At 49.5% G+C, this 22,432-nt stretch overlaps 3 protein-coding genes across 3 annotated transcripts; 1 reads left to right on the top strand and 2 right to left on the bottom strand.

Moving 5' to 3' along the window:
- Window positions 1-139: 139 nt before the first annotated feature.
- LOC5514969 (glyoxylate reductase/hydroxypyruvate reductase) lies at window positions 140-1,986 on the bottom strand. Its single transcript, XM_032384547.2, has 3 exons — window positions 1,552-1,986; window positions 1,038-1,200; window positions 140-645 (listed from the first exon to the last, which is right to left on the bottom strand). The coding sequence occupies exons 1-3, from the start codon at window positions 1,951-1,953 to the stop codon at window positions 245-247; spliced, it is 966 nt and encodes a 321-aa protein (XP_032240438.2). The 5' UTR covers window positions 1,954-1,986; the 3' UTR covers window positions 140-244.
- Window positions 1,987-2,266: 280 nt separating this feature from the next.
- Window positions 2,267-5,424, top strand: LOC116619601. Its single transcript, XM_032384536.2, has 3 exons — window positions 2,267-2,370; window positions 2,540-4,321; window positions 4,459-5,424. Exons 1-3 carry the CDS (start codon window positions 2,363-2,365, stop codon window positions 5,363-5,365), a joined length of 2,697 nt encoding a protein of 898 aa, XP_032240427.2. The 5' UTR covers window positions 2,267-2,362; the 3' UTR covers window positions 5,366-5,424.
- A 1,591-nt stretch (window positions 5,425-7,015) lies between these two features.
- Window positions 7,016-22,087, bottom strand: LOC5514926 (retinol dehydrogenase 7). The gene is made up of 4 exons (XM_001635035.3): window positions 21,585-22,087; window positions 9,016-9,198; window positions 8,576-8,815; window positions 7,016-8,107 (listed from the first exon to the last, which is right to left on the bottom strand). Exons 1-4 carry the CDS (start codon window positions 22,012-22,014, stop codon window positions 7,887-7,889), a joined length of 1,074 nt encoding a protein of 357 aa, XP_001635085.2. The 5' UTR covers window positions 22,015-22,087; the 3' UTR covers window positions 7,016-7,886.
- Window positions 22,088-22,432: the final 345 nt, after the last annotated feature.

Here is a 22,432-nt window from a genome sequence, read left to right as displayed (position 1 = left end):
TTGCTCTTTGCGACTCTCTTGGCTAATTGCTTATTTTGCACATGTTTCATGGGCTACTAAAAACTACTCTATATAAGAACCCAGATGTACATAATTATATATGATTGACCTATATTTTATGATATTTAAAATGATTAAAAATCAACATGTGTTGTGATACTACTGTAAGTACCATCAGAAATTATTTGGTAATAGTTTGGACTCACACATACAGTATTTTGTGATGTGTCGTTATATTAAGCACTTAGTTTAAAGGGTATGGTAAAGGCTTTGACCCAAGCCCTGCTAATAGGTTCTCTATTCCCATTTCCATCATTGCACTCCTTGTAGCAAGAGTCAGAGTACCAATATGTGGTGTGACAATCACGTTAGGTAACGCAAGTAGGGGGTGGCCGTGGGGGAGTGGTTCGGGTTCTGTCACATCAAGTGCAGCACCACGAATGACTCCATTTTGCAGAGCTGTTGTCAAGTCATCATGATTGACAATCCCGCCCCTAGCAACATTGATTAGTGTTGCTGATGATTTCATCTGCGAGAGTTGTGCTGCTGTTATCAAGTGTCTTGTTTCTTTGGTTAGAGCACAGCATAAGACAACAAAGTCTGACTCCTTGAGTAGTTCGTCTAGCTTACTGCAATACTCAGCACCTACACATGGAAGATACCGAAATAAGAACATAATAACTATAAGATGAGGAGCATTTGGGGGTAGTAGGGATAAAAGAGGGATGTTATATAAAACTTTATGTGAGCCCTAGACATGCAGAGTGCAATCTTAATTGATGGGAGCTGGGTGATATAATATCCTAACTGGCACATACCCAGAATTTGCTAAAGGGCAGTTGGGTAAAGGAAGGGGTGCAGTAAGGTATCATTGAAAAAAGTTAGATTCTACTTTACAATCTTTCAATGGGAAATTGCTAATTTTTGGTGCCAAAGGGAGAATTCTGGCACCCTGCATATCTCCCAAGTTAACGTCTGCTTAATGCAAATTAGCCATCTTTATACAGAAAGTTTGGGTCTCTGGTCTAAGTACTAACCAGTCTCGCATTCTTTGCCCTCCCTTCTGGTGCGGCCATGGTATAATATTCTCATTTTGAACCCTTTGGCTCGCATCGCCACAGCAAAGCCGACAGCTCCAAGGCCGACTATGCCAAGAGTTGAGCCTGTGACTCTGGTGCCAAAACAGTTGAATATTGACTCCTATTAGGGAAAAAACACCTTAAGAAAAGTGATGGGGGTGGGGTGGGAAGTTTTAGTTGTACATGCCTGTTTTCTTGTCTGCTTTAGATGATAATAGGGTCTTGATATAGAATTATAATGTTTTTTTTAAACAGCATCCTTATCTATACATGTCTTTTTCGGCACTAGACAAGAAAACAGGAACTTTATGTCACGAATGTCAATCCTTTTAAGGGGGGGGGGCGTTTTTCGGTGGGGGAGGACTTGATTTGTTAAGGGACGAGGACGGTGAGTCTCGAAAAATAGCGATTTGAAAGGCTAGATGTTGGACACTCTGATGAATCACCCTCTTCACTAATGTCCTAATCTCACCTTGGTGAACCCAGGCTTTCTCGTGTTTGCGTCTCCGGTAACAATATGTCTGGCGGAAGCTAGTAACAGTCCGATAGCCATGTCGGCAGTACAATCCTGTACCACCCCGGGAGTATTACCGACTCGTATCCCCCTTTTGGTGGCAGCGGGGATGTCTATACGATCAAACCCAGCACCGATACTAGAAATAACCTTGAGAGAAGGGAGATCGTCCAATAGGGAATTGCTCACGTATTTGTAGGGGCCGTAAATAAACAATCCCTTTACTAATGCTCTACTTGTAGCAGTTAGCTCGTTCTCGAGAATAAAACGAATCTTGCTTTGCTTATCGAGAATTCGCTGTAATTCTGGGTCAAGCGCGTACGGCGGTGCTCGAAGAACAAAAAGACGATCGTCCGCCATCTTGAAAAGATATGAGCACACAGGCAACCCAACGTCATGGATGACCTTTCGTGCGCGAAAGGTTGCATGGTGACATTTTACTCCTTAGAAAACCCAAAACTTCGAGAGGCTAACACCATCCCCTTCCTTCTCCGTCACTAGCCCAACCCTCACACACATGTAAATAGATGGAAATAGACACAAAATAAAATAAAATAACTTTTTTGCCTCACCCCTATTTGACCCTGGAAGTATCATTGCTTATCTTACCGATCAGTGTTTTGATAACAAACACTCCGTGCAACTCTCCCTGTCAAGTTATCGATCACGCATTAACCACGAGACAAGCCACAACGCACAATTAACCCTTTCACGACTCCAAGACCTGACCAGCCTGAAGTTTCTCCCCACTATACACACCCCAAGCAAAATGAACAGGTGAATTAACATACACATTTTATGTAAATAGGAGCAGTAGATTCTCCCTTATAAATTGATAGGAAACATTTTATTGCACTAAGGAGAATAAGTTGTTTGTGCTCTACGAATTACGGTTGGATGACCTACAGGATTACATAACATACCAACAAACTACTATAACTCGCAGGTCAGCGCAACGCGCTACAATGGAGGGAAATGAAGTCATCACTGATATTCTAAGTGAAAAAGAGATCAAAGTGATATTGAAACTCCGTGATCTGTGTGAAGGGCTAGACGCAGTTGATGCCGTGAGGGAGGCGTCGTGTGGAGAAGGATCCAGGTGGATCTCTGTGACACGCAATGAGATCGAAATTCTATACAAGGTGATCGCCGCGTTTAGACGCATTTGTCCACACAAAGGAGAGTATGACTTGGAGAATGAAGCCGATGAATGGGAAGATGAGAATTCTTACTCCGTCTCCGCGACTTTTGAAGAAAGCTATATAGAGTCGGTCAGCCCGGGTCGGTTCATCGTGGAGATCAGTGAGAGTGAAAGGGAGATCATAAGTAATGTTAGCAATAAGATAGAGAGGGAGAGAATTCATAGGGATGCAAACGATGACGAGGATGTAGAACAAGGAAGATTTGTCATGACTTCGATGCTATCACGAATACGTGGTTATTTACTAGAAAAACGCAAAACTGGGTGGATTAGTGGGACTAACATGGACCCAACGACATTGACTTTGCTAAGCCATACGCCACGGGACGTCACACAACCTGTAAGGCTACTCAAGAAGACACGTACTGATGACAAAAGTGGCCCATCTAATGTTACACTACTTAGTCAGTCACGGCATGAGGACAATGAAAGTGTCCCCTCTAGTGTCACGCTACTCAACCAGTCACGCAATGAGTGCGGAGAAATTGAACCATCTAATGTCACGCTACTCAACCAGTCACGCAATGAGGGCGGAGAAATTGACCCATCTAATGTCACGCTACTCAACCAGACACTCGATGAGGGAAATGAAAGACACCCCTCTGATGTCACGCTACTCAACCGATCACGCGGTGACGACAATGAAAGTGACCCATCTAATGTCACGCTACTCAACCATTCACGCGATGAGGGCGGAGAAAGTGACCCTTCTAATGTCAGGCTACTCGACAAGTCACCCTTGGATAATAACAATGAAAATAAAAAGGGTAGACCATTGTTAGGCAATGACGCGGCAAGGTCGTCAGATTTCATGAAAGCAAGAGAGACGCTAGAGCCCCAGACGTCATGCATTACCGGGAACTCTTTTGATTCTCTTGACTCCCTTGACAGTGTCACGCACTTTTCTATCGAGGTAAATTCTACCAAAGGTAATGGTGTCACGCAAGGATGTGTAAGTCAAAGTGGTGTCACACAATCTAAGTTCGCGCAAGGTAGTGTCACACAAGCAAGTGATACGCTGTCACGCACTAATAACAATGAATACAATCTAAAAAGCGCCATCGACTCTGGAAGCGTCTCGCTTCTTCCCCACAGTGACCTCATGGCCGATGTACACACCGACAGGGATAGTTTACACAGAAGAAATGGCACAATCCCTCGAGAGCGATTCCGTCGGGCTATCAAAGCTGTCATGAATGAAAACAGGAAGAAGAGACACGAGGTCGAGTTCTGGAAGAGCCGCGGAGATGCCAGTTACACCGAGATAGTTATGATCCTCCTTGCAGTCGCGTTTTTTGGCGTAGACTTGGCATCGGACATTAAAGTGACCGCTGATCATTTCATTGCGGGCGACTACGCTTACGGAGTGCTGACGATCCTGCTACTCTTAGTGTCAGCGGTTATCGTCAACGTAATGTCAGTGCTTTGCTACAAGGACGACGAGGAAGAGGTCAATGGGCGTCGACCGGAGAGTGGTTGGTGTGTTGTCATGGTAACGCATTCGTTGTTGCTAGGATTACTTGAGAGGTGAGCGTAACAGACATTTTGCCTTGTATGTTTTCTTAGCCCGGTCATTCAAGGGAGATTTCTGCAGATGACAATGGATACAATACTTATTAAAATCCTCTTTGGAAACCTCTTTTTATAATTCTATGAACTCACAGGTACTGGCGAATCTTGGTGAAAGCTTACCGCATCAAAACGCGCCAACTGTACAGCGTGATGCATTTCCAAGAACACATTTCCATGAACCTGGACGTGACGTTCTTGTACGTGATTATGGCTTTTACAGAAGACGCCCCGCAGCTCACGTTACAGCTCTACATCCTCTTTCGCCGCTACATACAACGCACGGTACCAGAGACGAGCCTGCGGGACATCTGGACAGCGGTCTCTATCTTCCTCTCTTTCATCTCGTACTCACGTGTTGTTGTAGATTACGTGAAATGCCTTCGCGATTCCAAGAAACGTCGCGGTCGCCTGCACTGGCACATGTACTGCATGATGTGGCTGTGGCGCTCACTCTTGTTCACATCTCGGGTTTTAGTTCTTGTATTTTTCGCGGCGAAGTTCCCGTATTGGCTATTTCTCTTTTTGTCGCTGCACAGCGCATTGGTGCTCGCCTTCATCAGTAAACATAAACTTGGCTTGTTCCCGAGGCAACCTTGGAAACAAAGATTCACTAGACTTGTTATCGCCCTCATTCACACGTTTTGTATATTCTTTGTGGAGGCCGAAAGGCTCTGGTATTGGGCAACAGTGTACTATACTTTGGAATTTGTGGAAGCTATTGTACTCACAGCACTGTGGTTCACGCAGCCGACTACGTTGGTCTCTGTGGGGTTTGAGGTCACTGCCGTTCTGACTATCGCATTGTGCTATGCTCTAGGGCTCGTAATTATGGTCGTGTACTACAAATGTCTTCATCCGGATCTTGCTCGAGTTTCGTCTAGTAAAAAGACTCATTATTTCTATAGGAAGAAGAGAGACAGGCAGAGGAACATGGAGGCTGGAAACCCTGAAGTCAAAGAGCGAAAGAGAAAGAGGAGTGAGGTATGGGGATTTGACTGAGACACCTTGGGAAGATTGACTTTCCAATTTTTTCACTCGAAAACAAATCCATATGAAAAGATCTCCTCATCACTAGGAGCGTGCAATTGTGAAAAAGGCACAATGAGTGAGTCCATCACTAGGAGCGTGTAACTGAGAAATAGGTACTATGAGTGAGCTCATCACTAGGAGCTTACAACTGAGAAATAGGTGCTACGAGTGAGCTCATCACTAGGAGCTTACAACTGAGAAATAGGTGCTATGAGTGAGCTCATCACTAGGAACTTACAACTGAGAAATAGGTGCTATGAGTGAGCTCATCACTAGGAGCTTACAACTGAGAAATAGGTGCTATGAGTGAGCCCATCACTAGGAGCGTGCAATTGTGAAAAAGGCACTATGAGTGAGCTCATCACTAGGAGCGTGCAACTGAGAAATAGGTACTATGAGTGAGCTCATCAGTAGGAGCTTACAACTGAGAAATAGGTGCTATGAGTGAGTCCATCACTAGGAGCGTACAACTGTGATATAGGTACTATGAGTGAGCCCATCACTAGGAGTGTACAACTATGATATAGGTACTATGAGTGAGCTCATCACTAGGAGCTTACAACTGAGAAATAGGTGCTATGAGTGAGCTCATCACTAGGAGCGTGCAATTGTGAAAAAGGTACTATGGGTGAGCTCATCACTAGGAGCTTACAACTGAGAAATAGGTACTATGAGTGAGCTCATCACTAGGAGCGTGCAACTGTGATATAGGTACTATGACTGAGCCCATCACTAGGAGCGTTCAACTGTGATAGAGGTACTATGAGTGAGTCCATCACTAGGAGCGTACAACTGTGATATAGGTACTATGAGTGAGTCCATCACTAGGAGCTTACAACTGAGAAATAGGTGCTATGAGTGAGCTCATCACTAGGAGCTTACAACTGAGAAATAGGTGCTATGAGTGAGCTCATCACTAGGAGCTTACAACTGAGAAATAGGTGCTATGAGTGAGCTCATCACTAGGAGCTTACAACTGAGAAATAGGTGCTATGAGTGAGCTCATTACTAGGAGCTTACAACTGAGAAATAGGTGCTATGAGTGAGCTCATCACTAGGAGCGTACAACTGTGATATAGGTACTATGAGTGAGTTCATCACTAGGAGCGTACAACTGTGATATAGGTACTATGAGTGAGTCCATCACTAGGAGCGTGCAACTTGAAATAGGTACTATGAGTGAGCTCATCACTAGGAGCGTGCAACTGTGATATAGGTACTATGAGTGAGCCAATCATTAGGAGCGTATTTTAACTTTGATATAGGTACTATGAGTGAGCTCATCTCTAGGATCGTAATACTGTAATAGGTATTTATCTCGGGGCAATACTTTCAAGTGTTATTTTTTACATTTTAAGCTGTGAAAATATTGATTATAGTTCCAAGTTGATAGCAATCGCTATTAGCCATCCAGAATTTAAATAACTGTTATTTATCAGACCCCCTCCCCTCCCCCCGCACATTGCTTTCGACTAGAGTACATAAAGAATTAGGGAAACACCATAATTTATCAGGTAGGGGGGAGAGTTACAAAGGTAAATTTCCGGTTCAAAATTTCAACCCTCACCCAATCCAAAGCACAAAAGTGAGAACCCCAAAAAACGCGACCAAGCTCGACAATGCGTTTTCTGTTTACTTTATTCACTATCACTTTTGTCTAAAATGAGCACACGAACCATATATAGATCGCGCACATTCCAACATACTTCAGTTTATTTTTCTTGTTTCTGAGCACGAAAGGAAATGCACATGCGCGACTGAGCACAGGAGAACAAAAGGCTAAAAGGCTAAAGGCTTGTATTATCGTCTGACCGTAAGGTATTGTTTTATTCACATATATAAGGGAGTGTTTTTAAATACCCATGAGGGGGTAGGAAAGATTTTGACTTAAACACACCGAAAAATTTTAGCCCTCCCTCCCCTTCAGTGTAAAAAAAATGATTGGCCCCACCCCTTTAACAACCCCCAGGGTTCCAGTTCAACTTATAAAACAAATTCAGACCCACCCCCCTTCTTAGAAGGCCTGCTTATTTCCGCAGTCCCCTTTGAGGTTAAAAGTTTACGGAGCCATCCCCCAAAATCTTTTTTTCCTCACTCCCTCTAAAACGTCTTTAGAATTGAATTAAAACAATATTCAACCAGGAGACGTCTACTTCAGTAACTACTATTATGTACTCCCATACTGCCACGATGTGATAGAATACAACAGGCGCGTATACAGAGGGGTGCGCAGGGTGCGCGCGCACCTCCCTTTGGCGGCCAAATAGTGGGTCATTTCTTATTAAGGAATCTTCAAATACTATGATTTTTTCATATGATACCTATGGCTGCGCACCCCCCATGGCCAATCCTGGGTGCGCGCCTGTACAAAGTGCCTATCTCTAACATTTTAGATAATAAGGTTTATGCCAAAACGCGTAAGGAAACTTTGATTATCAGACAGCATTTAGACAAGACAAGATTATTTTCAAGTCAAACCACTAATAACCAGTCAGGCCAAAAAACGCCTGACGAGTCTTGAGCCAACTGCTATCAGCCAGTCAGCGGTAGAAGTGGGGAGAATGGTAAGCCACCAGTAAATGAACCTGGCGTCTTTACCCACGAGGCAGCGCGTTCCTGGGGACGAAGCCAGAATACCTTGCGCGATCGCCTCTACCACCTCACTCAGGTCAGAACTTGCTATCAGCGAGATTGCTTTCAGAGACGCCATTTCTGTCAACAGAAATGACCGTTTGTGTTAATACGCGTTTACGTTTGTATAAACAACGTACAGATATTAAACAGCGATAACTGGATGATTTATCCTCGATAAACTACCGTGCCAAGGTTTCGAGTTTCGTGATACGATGTTTTATGTGATATTATAACTTGCTTGTTCACCCTTCCCCTGACCGTTTGCGAATGCCTGGCCTTTCCTATGATTCCTCGGATTATCTGACTGGTCCTTGTACCAACGTGTCGGTTGGGGATCCAACACAGCATCATAGTGTCCAAGCAGTGTCACTATTACTAGTCTGGTTGTTTTTGTCTGCAATGCCTTCTTCATATGCGCGTGACTTACAGAGAAGCAATATATGCATCTTGATTACACTTGGATGTTTTTTAGTTCCGCGTGGGTCATGCTAAGGTTCCAGACATTGATTTATTCTACATCGGTCTAGCCTTTTCAGACATACGTACGTGTTTTATAGTTGTCCTCGCCGTAATCATTTCTCAGTTGTTCATTCGCGCTTTCCCAAAGAGTTTGTAACTTCTTTTCCAGGGCCCCCTCGGCCAGAAAGCGTGTATGGAACCCCCCTGGCTCAACCAAAGTCACCTTGACCCCCCATGGAGATACCTCCCGCCGCAGAGCATCTGAAAACGCTTCCACCCCGTACTTTGTTACCGAATACGGTCCAGTATTCGGTATAGATAGCCGTCCTAGCGAAACAGAAAAAAAAATGAACACAAGCTGTACCAGCGAATAACAATAAATTGACTCTGAAATAAGTAATTATACTATAGTTTACGTCGGCATAACGTTTGAGAAGAATGTTATGCATTATCGGTTGAGCATAACGTTTACAGACACTTTCTTTTTATATCTTATATCTTTATATCTTATAGATCAAATAACGTACCTGCAATACTTGAGATGTTGACAACGCGCCCGCCACACTTTCTGATCAGCGGTAGAAAGGTAAGTGTCACGTCAATCAGTCCCCAAAGGTTCACGTCTGCCATTTTCTTGTACTCGCTCAGAGGAGTTAGCTCCACGGCCGTGAACATGGCAATTCCAGCATTGTTAACAAGACCCCACAAACCTTAAGATCGAACATTTTGTTACACTAACGGTACAATTGTCAAACCAATAAAGAGTCAAATTGCCAATTGTCCAATTGTTTAATGTCAAACTCGAGTCGTGTAAGAACAATATCTTGGCTTTGCGTTCTTCTGCTACACACCAGAGACATTCTTACTGGTTTCAGACTCCAATTGTTAAGAGAAAACTGTGTCGTTCCGTAAAACCTTTAGCCCCCACAGTTTTTTTTCTAAAATTGTGAAATATGTTAAGCCATATTCATCCCTAAGCCTACCAGATACGAGATAGGGTGCCAATTGTCATACCAATTGTTATATTTGTTGATGCAACAAATTAGTAAATAACACTTTTGGACTTAACAGAGTGAATAAGTGACCAGTGTTCGAGGTGTCGTTTTGTTATTGTTAGTTTTTCTAATATGGATAACAGGGGGGACATTGGAATTTCATAGACACCGAAACACGTTTCGCGTAGATTAATAATTGCTAATTATTAATCTACGTCGCGACCACTTCGCGTAGATTAATAATTAGCAATTATTTATCTACGTCGGGACCACTTCGCGTAGATAAATAATTGGCAATTACTAATCTACGTCGGGACCACTTCGCGTAGATAAATAATTAGCAGTGGTTAGCAATCATTAATCCGCTGTCTATCGACAGCAGCGGGACTTTGAAATTTTATAGACACCGAAACACGTTTCGCGTAGATTAATAATTAGCAATCATTAATCCGCTGTCTATCGACACTCCGTAGGGTGGCGGGACCGGGGCCACATGTTATGCCGAAGGCATACGCGCCCGCATAGAAACGAGTGGAAACCTTGCAATTAGACCCCCGTCTGTCCTGTAGTATATACATATACGTACGTATATATACACATGTGCATAGCATTCGAAGGATGAAGTGCGGAAAACATTACTGCAGGTGGCTAAAGGTCGGCCATGCAAACACGTGTGGCCAGAGGTGCATGAACACCTACTGCAAGGTGCACCTCCAAAGGCTCCGTAAGGGCAGCCCCCTCCCCGTGCCGTGCAGGATCTGCGGCATAGGGACGCAGTCGGAGACGCGGTTGTGCCGCCCCTGCCGAGCGAATCGTTTAGGGCAGAGGATGCGCGGCACCGAGAGGCGCGCTCGGGAATGGTTCGCACTCGTCCTGTCTGATATCGTAGCCGGCGGGACTGGGTGGCACAAGGCATACCCAAATACCCGTCCCGCCGGCTGCGATACGGGCAGTTAGAGACTGGGTGGCACAAGGCATACCCAAACACCCTTCCCGCCTGCTGCGATACGGGCAATTAGAGACTGGGTGGCACAAGGCATACCCAAATACCCGTCCTGTCTGGTACCGCAGGGCTGCGATACGGGCAATTAGAGACTGGGTGGCACAAGGCATACCCAAACATGGACGCTTACATAGAGGAGATTCTAAACAGCATGCCTGACAAAGAGGCGCCCGCCGCACTGGCAGGGCTGGTCCAGAACATCCTGGACGAGGGCATCCCCGAGGATGCCAAGCGCAAGCTGCTAGGCCGCTCATGCCGGCGAGCTCGCGGCCAGAGGAAGTCTGGCGCGAGTTCGACCCTTTGCTGCCGAAACGGCGGCAAAAGGGCTCAGAGGGCTTAGACCCCGAGAAGTACTATTCTCTCTTCGTCGGCGGCGCCCATCTTAGTTTCCCAAGCGTGGATGCCACTCTTCGGGGCCAAAACATAAGCGCCGGTATTTACCAGGAGATACAAGACCTTGGTGGAGCAGGTGCCATTGCTCTAAAGCCGGTCATGCGGGGGCCTGATATTAATGACGATGGCTCGGTGTTTTGGGTCTCGCACGAGCGAGAGTCTCTGCGGGCAAACGCAGTGTTGCCACCGGTGTTTGAGATGGTAGACCCCGACCGGCGTTACAGACTCTTTACGGTCGTTGGTAATGCCCCCGCAGAGCCATTGGTGCCAATCACAGAGGAGGAAGGGCGCTCGGAGCACAAGATTGGTGGGTCATAAGTCAAAAGAGGAGACCGAATCGCAGTCGGCGCCCTGGAAGGCATCGATGCGGGTACTTGGGAGAAAGGACGAGAGTACCTCGTCTACGTGAGATACGAGCTTCGCCCTTTACCTGAACAAAATGGTAAGCCTGGGCCAATGTTTGAGCGAGAGGGGGGTGCCACCTTCGCTAACTGTGTTGTGAGTTATGTTGTCGACTTCTTGAGGAATCGTGGCTCCTCGCGCTCCCTCGTTCTAACCAAGACACGAGGCAGGATCCTCGAACGATTTGACAAGAAGCTGGCTACTACGGGATGCACCAAAGAAGACCTCTTTGAGATGGAAAAGAAGCTCAAAGTAAAGCTAGTAGCCGTGGACGCCCTGGGCAACGTTATGTGGGACTCGGGGAAGTACAAGACTAAGGCGAGGGTCACTATCCCTTGCCACAACAACCACGCCTGGGCGGAGCTTCCGACCGAACCACCTGCGATCACGAGCGTCCACGGTCTAGACTTCGAGGCTGAGGGGGAGCTTCGTTCGTTATGTCAGGAGAAAACAGCGCTTCGCGCTACCAGTGCCGCCACATAAACGCGCGAGGCAAAAGTGCGAGAGGTGCTCATTCGCTTTATAAACAGGGCGATCCCCAGAAACACGAGGATCTGGCTGTGCGGGCGCCATAACCCTCTTTAGTATTGGGTATGCCTTGCTTGTCCACCACGGGTCCGTCGCTCGCCGTCGGCCCTTTCCTGGAGGTCTTCCTCGTTTACGGCGATGTACATCTCCGTTCCGACATCTAAGGGGGCCTCTAAAGGGGGCTTTTCGGCTTTGAGAGGCACGCGCCTCAGATTTATGGCGTCTTCAGGCGCAAAGCCAGTCATGCGAGTCTTCGTTGCGTTTATGTCCGAGATGACGATTGGCAAAGCAGTAACCCACTCGCGGTTTGTCTCGCCGGATGCAAGCTCCTTCGAGTACTGCGAACGAAATAGGCGCTGTGCCAGCCAGCGATGGAAAGACTCGGCGAAAGCTTGGCTCCTGTGGTGCCCTGGCTCAGCCCGTCGGACCTCCACCCCGTGGTCTGTTAGGAGCTTTGTGGTAGCACCCTTGAACTCCGTGCCGTCATCAACCATGAGGACTTTAGGCCATGTGAGAGGTCCCTCTGCATAGATGTCAGCGAGTTCGCGGGAGACGACGGCCGCGCTCTTAGTCCTCAGTGGGCTGGCGGCTTTATATCGTGAAGCAACGTCAACGGCAGTCAGGGCATACTTGTACCCGCGGTCGGTTGGCAGGTCCGACTGGTGGATACGGTTTGGTATCTGCTCCGAGAAGTGGGCGTAGGTAGTCGGAGGAGGGGGTGTCTGCGTGTAGCCCCCGACGGGCTGCGAGCTTACCCACTTGCGCACTCGATCTATTGAGGCTGAGCCCTTGGGAAGTTTCGCATGCAGAGCGGTCACTCCCTGAAAGCCACCTCTGGCGTAGTATATAGGACGAAGGAACGCATCGAGTTCTTCGACGGACATGCGCTTCGCCGCCATTACGTGTCGGTAATGTACTGCAACAGGAGTATCAGTCTCCAACAGGCGGTTGCCGTCTGCTCGGGTAGTGCCGAGGTGGTTTTTCTGAGGTCGGTAGGCCCTCGGAGAACGACATTGGCGAATCTTTTAACGCACTCCCAGTCTGCGCGCCACAACTCGAGGCTTCAGTTAGCAATGTCACCAAAGCTACATAACCCACCCATCGACGACACCTTCGGTGTCACTTGCTTAGCAGCGGCTGCTACCTCGTGCATAGCACTCCACAACTGGTCTGCAATCATCTTATACGTATACGTATACGTATACGTATACGTATACGTATACGTATACGCGCAGTATGGAAAAAGGCCGCCTAGATGCAGCGCCGGAACGGCGGCTGCATCACAGCAAGCGGCTGGCTGTGTAGTAGTCGGCCAGCTCAGGAGCCCGCATCGACTCCAGGGATTGTTTTGGCCGGGTCTGGTTGTAGAGTTTGAGCGCGTAGTTAGTGTCGGTGAAGTTTTGCTTTGCGAGGGCCCCTCTCTCGCGACTTTGCGCTTGCCAATCGAGGATTTTTTGTCGCCGCTGTTGGTAGCGTCCATAGTCTCGTTGGTATTTCTCGAGGACCTTGTCGTGCCTCTCCTTCTCAGCTAAAGCAGGGCTCTCATCGTTCGACAGGAACTTTGCGAGGTTATTGCCACCAACGAATGCAGTCGCGTTTAGGACGGCGCCGCCAACCAAAATTGCGATGGCGGCCATCGAGTAGTGTGTACGTTTCACGTGGTGTGTGAACGTGAACACGAGTCTAATACGTGGCCTACACGTGTAGTAGTGTGCCACAGCACTACATGGGCAGAATCTTCTGGTCCTCAAGGTAACCCTTCAAAGCGACAGCACCCGCAACAGCGGCAGTCATTTTTGCGTAGTTCATGGCGTTCGCGGAGGGGTGAAGTGTTCGAACAAGACCTTGCGCCCAACCCAGCTGATACCGGCTACGTGGCCGTTATGATTATGACTGCGGCGTCGGTGATGGTCTTTGTAATCTTGCTTTGCTGCGTCGTCGACATTGCGATGCACGGACGTGCGGATATTGGTCGGGCTCTCGTGTTTAAATGTCTGCTTACTCCATGGCTAACAGTCGAGATTTGCATTGTACGGGAGCGCGAAGCGCTGTCGCCGGAACGGCAAGCGGTCGATCCTTGATCTGCTGTGCGGCCGCCAGCGCCGGCCTTGCGGGCGGAGCCACGTCGTCGGTACCTTCGGTAGCAAGTGGATCGGTAGCTCGCTGTTTAACAGCTGGTGTACGAGTGAACGCGGCAGCTAGCTCTCGCCTACGTGTGTAGAGGCCGATCAATGACACTAGAAGACCAGCGACCCCGATAACCGAGCTGGCCGACCAAGCGGAGTTGCTTTCCGGGACTGGTGTGTGAATGCCTTCGGCGCGCGGGCGCAAGCCCTCGCGTCCCTGCGACTCGCTAGCGACCGGTGACTCAACGTGTTGCACAGCTTTTTTCTTCGCTCTGTTAAGTCGGTTCCACTTTGCCAAGCGCCTTCCAGCTTCGACTCGTCCAGGGTGTTTAGGTCGGGTCGCGGGTGGTTCGGGGCTCGTGATTCTCTTCACTAACGCCGAAGGCGTACGTGCAGGTCCATGAGCAGTGTTTTGATGATGCTCATCATCATCAGCTTCCGCTGACCCGTTTGCCGTTCCGGCAGGCTGAGCACTAGTACTTCCTTGAGGTTCCTCCATTTGTGATGCAACTACTTGGTTGCTGAAAAAGTGGCAAGCTTTCAAATGAAAGGCAGACTCGCCAGTGTGCGTTTGCAGGCAAATCACTGGTGAGTCCGCGACTGCTACCTCGTGTTGACACCGCGTGTCAGCGCTTGCCGTTTCGGCGGTGTTCACATGGCGTGCTACGTGTAACGCCCGACGGCTAAAGCCATCAAACGACCGCAGCGTAGAGACAGGCTTCCGCACAATGTGCGGAGCTCGTTGTTGATGATGTAGTCGGACACTAGGTCATTGTGAAGATCGACCACACTGTCTATCGGCAGCTCCATGCCTACTAGCTTGGTCGTAAGCTTCAGAAAGCTGTTTGCCAGGGCGTCTGTAGTCTGGCTGGCTAGAGCGGCCTCGTATCGCTTCTCGTACTTCCTCACCTCCTCGGCGCTCATGCGTTTGACGTCGTCGTGAGTCAGGGACTTGCCTACCATTTCTCTCGACTTCCCCGAGGCTACGAGAATCGCGAGTTTCTCCCTCACGTCTGCTCAGTTTGCTCACCTCCGGTTGCCGTTCCGGCAGGCTGCGTCGAGCAGCCCAACGACTCGACGGCCGGGAGGCCGGCGGTGCCCCCCTCAAGGAGACTCTCAAAGTATTCGTCGCTCATCATGCACCCTAGGGTGCAACACGTGTGTATATATTTATATTCACGTGCCTTGAGGGCGGTGTGATCGATGCGTATACGTATGGTTTACTGCGCTTACCCTTCAACTAGGGCGATGGTATAAGGGTGACGCAAGCAAAACTCTAACTTCGAGAACTTTTTCGTCTTGAGGGCCTTCATGTACTCTTTCATCTTCTCTTCTGAGAGCTCCGCGCCGTAGTCATGCAGGATAGCCTTCATGTCCGCCTTGCTCGGCGTATAGAAGACCACCAAGGCCGCGATGTTCTCACTGAACGGCTTCGTGATGCTGGTGAGCTGCTGCGTGATCACCCACACGCTAATACCCACTGTCGCGCGCTGAACGCCAAGTTAACGAGCTGGTCAGAGCGCCTCTTCCCGTCTTTTGAGGCCGCACAGTCGTCGAGTGTGATTAGCGTATTAGTGCCTTCGAAGACAGCGGAGACAAACCTCAGCAGTATGTCGATCTGACCCGCCTCAGGTGTGACGACAAACAGACGATTGTCGCCCTCGCCGAAGCCGTCGTATGTTTTGTTGTAGACAAAGTTAGGGCACACGAGTACGATGTAGTCAAACTTGCCCCGGAAAGGGCCACGCAGCCGGTTCACTATGAATCGGGTCTTCCCGCACGACGTCGGGCCCACGATGAGAGCGTTAAATGGGATGTTTTTCGGGTCCATACCGCGCTTGCGTCCGTCCGTATCGTCCGTCGTTCGAAGGTTCGATCCACAGAGCAAACTTGTTATCGCCATAGAACGACTCGGGGTTGACTGCCGGGACGGCAGGCGCGCCGGAACGGCAGCTGTGCCTCCCCCCCCCCCCCCCAGGGGAGGGGCGGACGAACCGCCTTTTCGCCTCCCTCCAGAAATCCGTGGGGCGTAGTCCCTGGCTGAAGACCTTGTTTGGCATGCCGTCGATTGTAACGCGGACGCTCTTGATGTCGGGGTACACGAACTTTTCAGAGTCGCGATCCCCTGCCGTGTATGGCTCCACAAAGAGGAGCAACAGACCACTCATAGACCTTCGCGGCAGGTTGACACTCTCGTTGATTATGCTGTCCGTCCCTTTGCTAATCACGAAGGTCTTGTGGAGGTTCACTTGCTCGTAGAAAAACGTTGTGCCGTTTTGGTAGGCGGCGGCTGCAGACCGGGCGAGGTTGTCGTCCCTCAGGCTTTCGTATTCTAGCTCTAGATTTTTGATGCCGTAGGATAATTTGGTAGCATCGCTTCCGACTACTACCTGGTCAACCGTTGCGAGCGTGATCTCGAAGATCAGCGCCTCGGAGAGCGCCCTTGGGTACAATACGCCGTGGTCCGTCAGCAGAGAATGGTCTAGCGGGATGGTGTACTTCGCCCCGTGGGCGGCGTTTAGAGCGTTCTCCTTGGCGTTACTAGTCGTTTTATCGCCAGCCTTGGAGCGAAGCTTGCGCATGTTTTCTGACTTGATGCCCTGCTTCAGGTGGTCCTCTCTCTCGACCTTGGACAGGTAAAGCTCCTCATACGTCTTGAAGACATCGTAGCGGTTGGTGTCCTGGAGCGTTTCTCCTTCAAACGTGATTTTCAGGCGGCTCACGAGATTTCGGCCGACGTTGTTCACGACGGTATTATTTGCTTGGCCTGAGATGGAGAGATCGAAACCGACCCTCAAGGAACCAGGCACGGTGACCCAGTGAACAGTTCTCTCGGCTTTCAACCCCAGAGGAGCTCTGGGTGTTCGTTGGGAGTCAAGTTTATCGCTGACTGACATTCCTATCACGTATCGCTTCGCAACCTCGACAAAGGAGGTTGGGCTAAACCAAGACAGCTGTTCAATGAGAACGGGTGCGTTCGACAGGACGTTGCAAAGCTGAAAGGCTTCAAGCTGGCGATGCGGTCCGTGGCAGAGATAGACGCGGTCATCCAGGAGAACACAGAACGAGTCCAAGAGCTGCAAGGGATGGTAGCCACAGACAGGGAGACCATCGACGACCCTAACACGTCAGAGAGTCGCCGCCAAGAGGCCCGTGAGCGCAACGAGGAGAGGCTATCCGAGATTAACGAACTAGAACGCGAAAACCGAGAGCTCGAGAACCAAAAGCCGCTAAGAGATCGCATCAAAGCCATCTTCAAAAAGTACGGCTTTACCGTCACCGCTATCGGGTTGGCCGTAGCGACGACGATCGCGGCCATTGTGACGTCGCTTGGCAAGTCGCTCTCCTCCGTGGCCAGAGGGGTCGGTAACGGGCTTAAGGCTATCGGGAAAAAGCTAGGCGAGCTTCTCCCTGGGCTAGTAGGCAGCATCGCGAACTTCGTGTTTAAGGCTGTAGGAGAAGCGGTGAAATTCCTTGGCGAGAATGCGTGGCTGCTCATTCTAGCCGTAGCCGCGTTCTTGGTTCGAATGCAAAGCAATCATCGGAACAAGTAATACGCCGCGGCCACCGCGAGTGCCGACAACCCCGCCTTGAGGGCGGTGTGGTCACTTTTTTCGCCCGGTCCGGGTGCGCTTGCCGTCCCGGCGGCAGTCATGCTATGCGCAGCATGCGTACGTGGAGAGGGGGCAGGCACCGCGCCCTCTGCGTGCACTTCCGCAGGTGCAAAAGCCTTGCTTCGCCGCCGGAACGGCACGCGGTTGACCCTCGGGTCAGTCACGTGTTGCACCCTAGAATGCCCACCGGCCTTGTTATGAGCACCGACTGGCTTTGTCTCGGTGTTGATCGCGTTTGCGCCGAGCGTCATGGAGTCTGTGGCTTTCTGCAGTTTATTGTTGTAGCCCACGACGCTTTGCGTGTTTATTACCAGACCGCTCGGCATCAGCCACACTCCTGGTGCGACCGCAAGAATCAGTCTCACCTTGGCCTCCTGCACGGCTAACTGGTACCTTTGCACGCTTTGAGCGATGTCGTTTTCTATGATCGCGTCTTCAAGCAGCTTCGTGAACTCCGCCTGCGCCTCCATGGCCGGCCCACCGGCCCCCGCGATGGAGGAACGGACGTTTACCTGCGCGCCAAGCACTGCGTAGACGAACGCCTCGACCGAGCGATCGAGACTTACTAGCCCTGCCTTTGTCAGCCCCTCACCTTTGGGAGGCGCAAACCAGCTATATTGCACGCCCCAGTGGTCGTCGTTGCGTATGAAACCCACCTGCTTTCCCATATTGTACGTCCCACCTTCGTCGCTAAACAGATTGAGGTGGCTCGGGTACTCGTCCACCGCCGTGTCGTAGCCAAGGATCACGTGCACGTTGCGATACCCCTCCCCCGGGTAGAACACAAACACATCGCCTAGCCCGTGGTTCCGCCCGCCTTTCCATCGGAAGTCCGGCTTACGCGGCAGACCGAACTCTATTCATAGACGCTCGAAAGCGGCTTTCTTGTAGGGGTTATCTTTTTGCGTGAACAGGCTGTCGCCAGGCAGGGGGGCGCCGAGCTCGTAGAGTATCCTCCGCGTGGTAAAGTAGACGTGAAACCTTACAAATCCCCTGATGACAGAGGGGAGCGTGGCGAAAGCTGGGTCGGTTAGGGACACCCCGCATCCGGCGGTTGCGCACCAGATCGCAAAGTTGACTTGCTGTGGCCAGTACCCATAGGAAGGCTCCGATAGCCACCGGCGGGACTCCTTGGCGGACTTGTGCGTGACTACTGTCTCTTTGAATATGTCTCGGACCCTAGTCGTGAATGATTTGTCCTCAGCCACGTGTATCTCTAGCTGCGTAAGTAGTGGGGTGATGTCTGAGGCCGTGCTCTCCACGGGGGTCGCGGGCACGGCGTAGAGCAGCTTTTGCCTGAGGGTAAGAGACCTAGGGAAACCGGGTTTTGCGCGTTTGACTTGTTCGGCTATAGCGTGTTTGATATGTTCGGCTATAAAGGCTCCCGCCGCAGTTGCCGCCTTCTTCGTCTCTTCCACCCCTTTCGCCTCCTTGTTCAGCATCCGCCAGCCTTCCCAATCCATGCTCAGTCCTATTAAACACGAAGGCGGGCTGTGTTCAACACAATGGTGGTCCTACATACTGTGCTCACCAAAGGCGAACAGACGCTCTACTTCGAGCGGCCGATAAGGCGCCCACGCTTCGTGGCGCTCCGGCACTGATCGCTGTTTAACAGCTGGTATAATCTCGAGCGGGAGCATCAGATAACGACTATAGCCGCCCTCCCGCCCATCGCTACCCTGCCAGCCGGGCACCACACAGCCGAGTCCATCGTGGAGACGATCAACCGCGCTGAAAGCAAGATTCTGACCGCGAAGCTGGATCCCCTTACCGGGAATATCGCGCTTATGTCCAATGGCGTTGCGTTCCTGAATGCCGAGCTTTGCGCACTATTTGGCCTAGAGGCTGAAGACAATCAGTTGGGGGAGCGGGGCCTCGCACTGCCCTTGGGGGGACCCCCATTAAGGTGGCTTTGCCGAAAATAGAGGCCCTCTACATCTGCTGCGATATCGTAGATCGCACGCAATGCCTCTCCTTAGGCGAGCCTTCAAACGTTCTCGCTTGCCTAGAAACCCGCGGGAGACCGCACGAGGAAGTCGTCTATGGACCCGACGCCCCCGTTTGTATCGCAGCATCTTCCTCTGAGTTTGTCTCGAGTATCCAAATATGGATAAGGGATAACTACGGTAGACGGGTGGACTTTAAGGGAAAGCCCGTTCGCCTCGTATTAGAGCTAACCTAGCTCCGACGTAACAGACATGGCAAACAGCGACGTTAGCAGTGGTGCCATATACCCCTCGCTTCCCAGTGTTTGTCCCCCGAAGGGTACGCACATGACGCCTGCCGCTCCGGCAAGCGTCGGCGGCGACGTGCAAAGCTTCCGACTCCAGAAAATATGTGACACTCAGGCGGTTCTAGACAACGAGATAACGCATCATGGCAGGTGCGTAAGAAGTATAAGCGCGCCTTTGCCGTTACCCATGCTGTGTCTGTGGCATCCGTCATCGCTGCAGAGGCGCTTTCCAGCGCCGGGGTAGGGGTCTCTTTGAGTGGGATAGGGGTTCTGATCGGCGGTCCGCTGGCAGGGGTCGCTGGGCTGGTCGGAGTCTTGGGCGCAGGCGCAGGGGTAGTCTCTAGGGGCCTTACGAGCAAGGTTGCTAAACACGAAGACACGATGGTTTTAGCGGAGAGTAAGAAAAACTCGGTCAGCGAGCTGGTCTCTAAGGCTCTGCAAGACGGGCATATCTCAGACGAAGAGTTTCGGCTAATACTTCGGGAACAAGAGAGGTACTACGCGCTCAAGGCCGCTATCAGAGCTCGACACGGCCTCGCATCGCGTATGCGCAGCATGAAAAAAAGCAAGAAAGGGCCCTCCCTGGAGACACGCGAAAAGATGAAAAAGAGACTGCGAGAAATTCGCGAGGAGTTCGGGAGCGAGGTGCTCGAGTAAAGCTCAGGTTTAAACGCCACGCCAGCGGCTTTGAATTTACGGTCGAAAAACGGTAATTCCGCGCTCCGTAGGGTGGCGGTCCAACCCAATGCTATGCACATGTGTATGTGCGTGTGTATACTACAGGACAGACGGGGGTCTAATTGCAAGGTTCCCACATGTCACCGCGCGGAGCCTTTAGAGGTGCACCTTGCAGTAGGTGTCCATGCACCTCTGGCCACACGTGTTTGCATGGTCGACCTTTAGCCACCTGCAGTAATCTTTTCCGCACTTCATCCTTCGAATGCTATGCATATATATATACTACAGGACAGACGGGGGTCTAATTGCAAGGTTCCTACTCGTTTCTATGCGCGCGTATGCCTTCGGCATAACATGTGGCCCCGGTCCCGCTACCCTACGGAGTGTCGATAGACAGCGGATTAATGATTGCTAATTATTAATCTACGCGAAACGTGTTTCGGTGTCTATGAAATTCCAAAGTCCCGCTGCTGTCGATAGACAGCAGATTAATGATTGCTAACCACTGCTAATTATTTATCTACGCGAAGTGGTCCCGACGTAGATTAGTAATTGCCAATTATTTATCTACGCGAAGTGGTCCCGACGTAGATAAATAATTGCTAATTATTAACCTACGCGAAGTGGTCTCGACGTAATAATTAGCAATTATTAATCTACGCGAACCGTATTTCGGTGTCTATGAAATTCCAAGGTCCCCCCCATAATAATAGCAAAACCAATACTGAGATGATAATAAATCCATCATCCGTGAAGAGAAATAAAAGACATAACCATCGAGTAAGTGATAACATCGGTTCGTCTTTCTGTTTGTATTATATAAATATAATATTAGCAAATAAGGGTGGTGCTAAGCGGGCGTATTCTTAAGACTCGCAATGGGGAGAAAACAGATAATATTTACTGTTAGGCAAAAGTGCTTTAAATGTTTAGAAAAAAAACGATATATTCTCTTTAGTGTAACCTAAATACCTTTCTCAATATGCCAAACGGTGAACGAAATTAATGAGCCGATAAGAAATTCAATGAATTTGTGTTTGGTTTACATTAGTGCTTGTTAAAAAGGTTTCAATTTAGACACAACTCCAAAAATGAGTTGATTATGTGAATAGCGTGTGTCTAACCTGTATGCTGCGGCAGGTGTTGTTTTACTTGCTCGTGTGCTTTTTTGATATCGTCTGGATTGGTCACATCTAGAATAAGAGTTTGCAGTCTGTCGCTACATTGCCTTGCAAGCTTTGAGGCCCCTGACTCAGTTAAACAACCGGCAAACACGCTTAAGCCCAGCTCATCCAGCTTGATAGCGGCCGCTCGGCCGAAACCAGAGTCACAGCCTGTGATGAGCACGTGTCTGTTAGGCAAGTCACCCAGGAGGGTTTGCGGATAAACAAACCGCTTTATGAATCGAAAAGAAAGCCATGCCAAGACAATAGCAGCCGTAACAGATAGACACAGTTCCCAGTCCATGTCAGCTAACGGTGAATGTTTCGCACTATTGCCACCTATCTGTTGGGTGGCGCTAAAAAAATCCACCAAATTTGCATATATATACATCACTCTAAGTGCACTGTTAAGATATAAACCTCTTACGCATCATTACACTCACGCATGGCGCTATAGAACATGCCAATAGTACTACATACTGTGCGTATAAATCTAGAAACACTGTTCGCTGTATAAGCGCTGATCGGCTCGATTTATAACTTAATTTTGCTTTAATTTTTGAGTCTTACCCGCGAATGATTAAGACAAGTGTAAAAAGTAGCGCCTGAAGCAATGAGGCCAATTACTCAGCCATTTTGCACTCTGGTGCAATATAGAGTCACACAAAGCATCCATTTTCATCGGCTATTCAAACGAATATCTGGGATATTTCCAATCAAGTATCGTCAATAAATTATCAGACTCTATTCGTGGGTGGTGTATTCTAACGTTTTATTTTGACGTTTTAACGTGCTTGCAAATATTTCTA

This window comes from Nematostella vectensis, chromosome 7 (genome assembly GCF_932526225.1).
Source record: "Nematostella vectensis chromosome 7, jaNemVect1.1, whole genome shotgun sequence".
In the NCBI taxonomy this organism is placed as follows: Eukaryota; Metazoa; Cnidaria; class Anthozoa; order Actiniaria; family Edwardsiidae; genus Nematostella; species Nematostella vectensis.
This window is presented reverse-complemented; position numbering and strand designations above follow the sequence as displayed.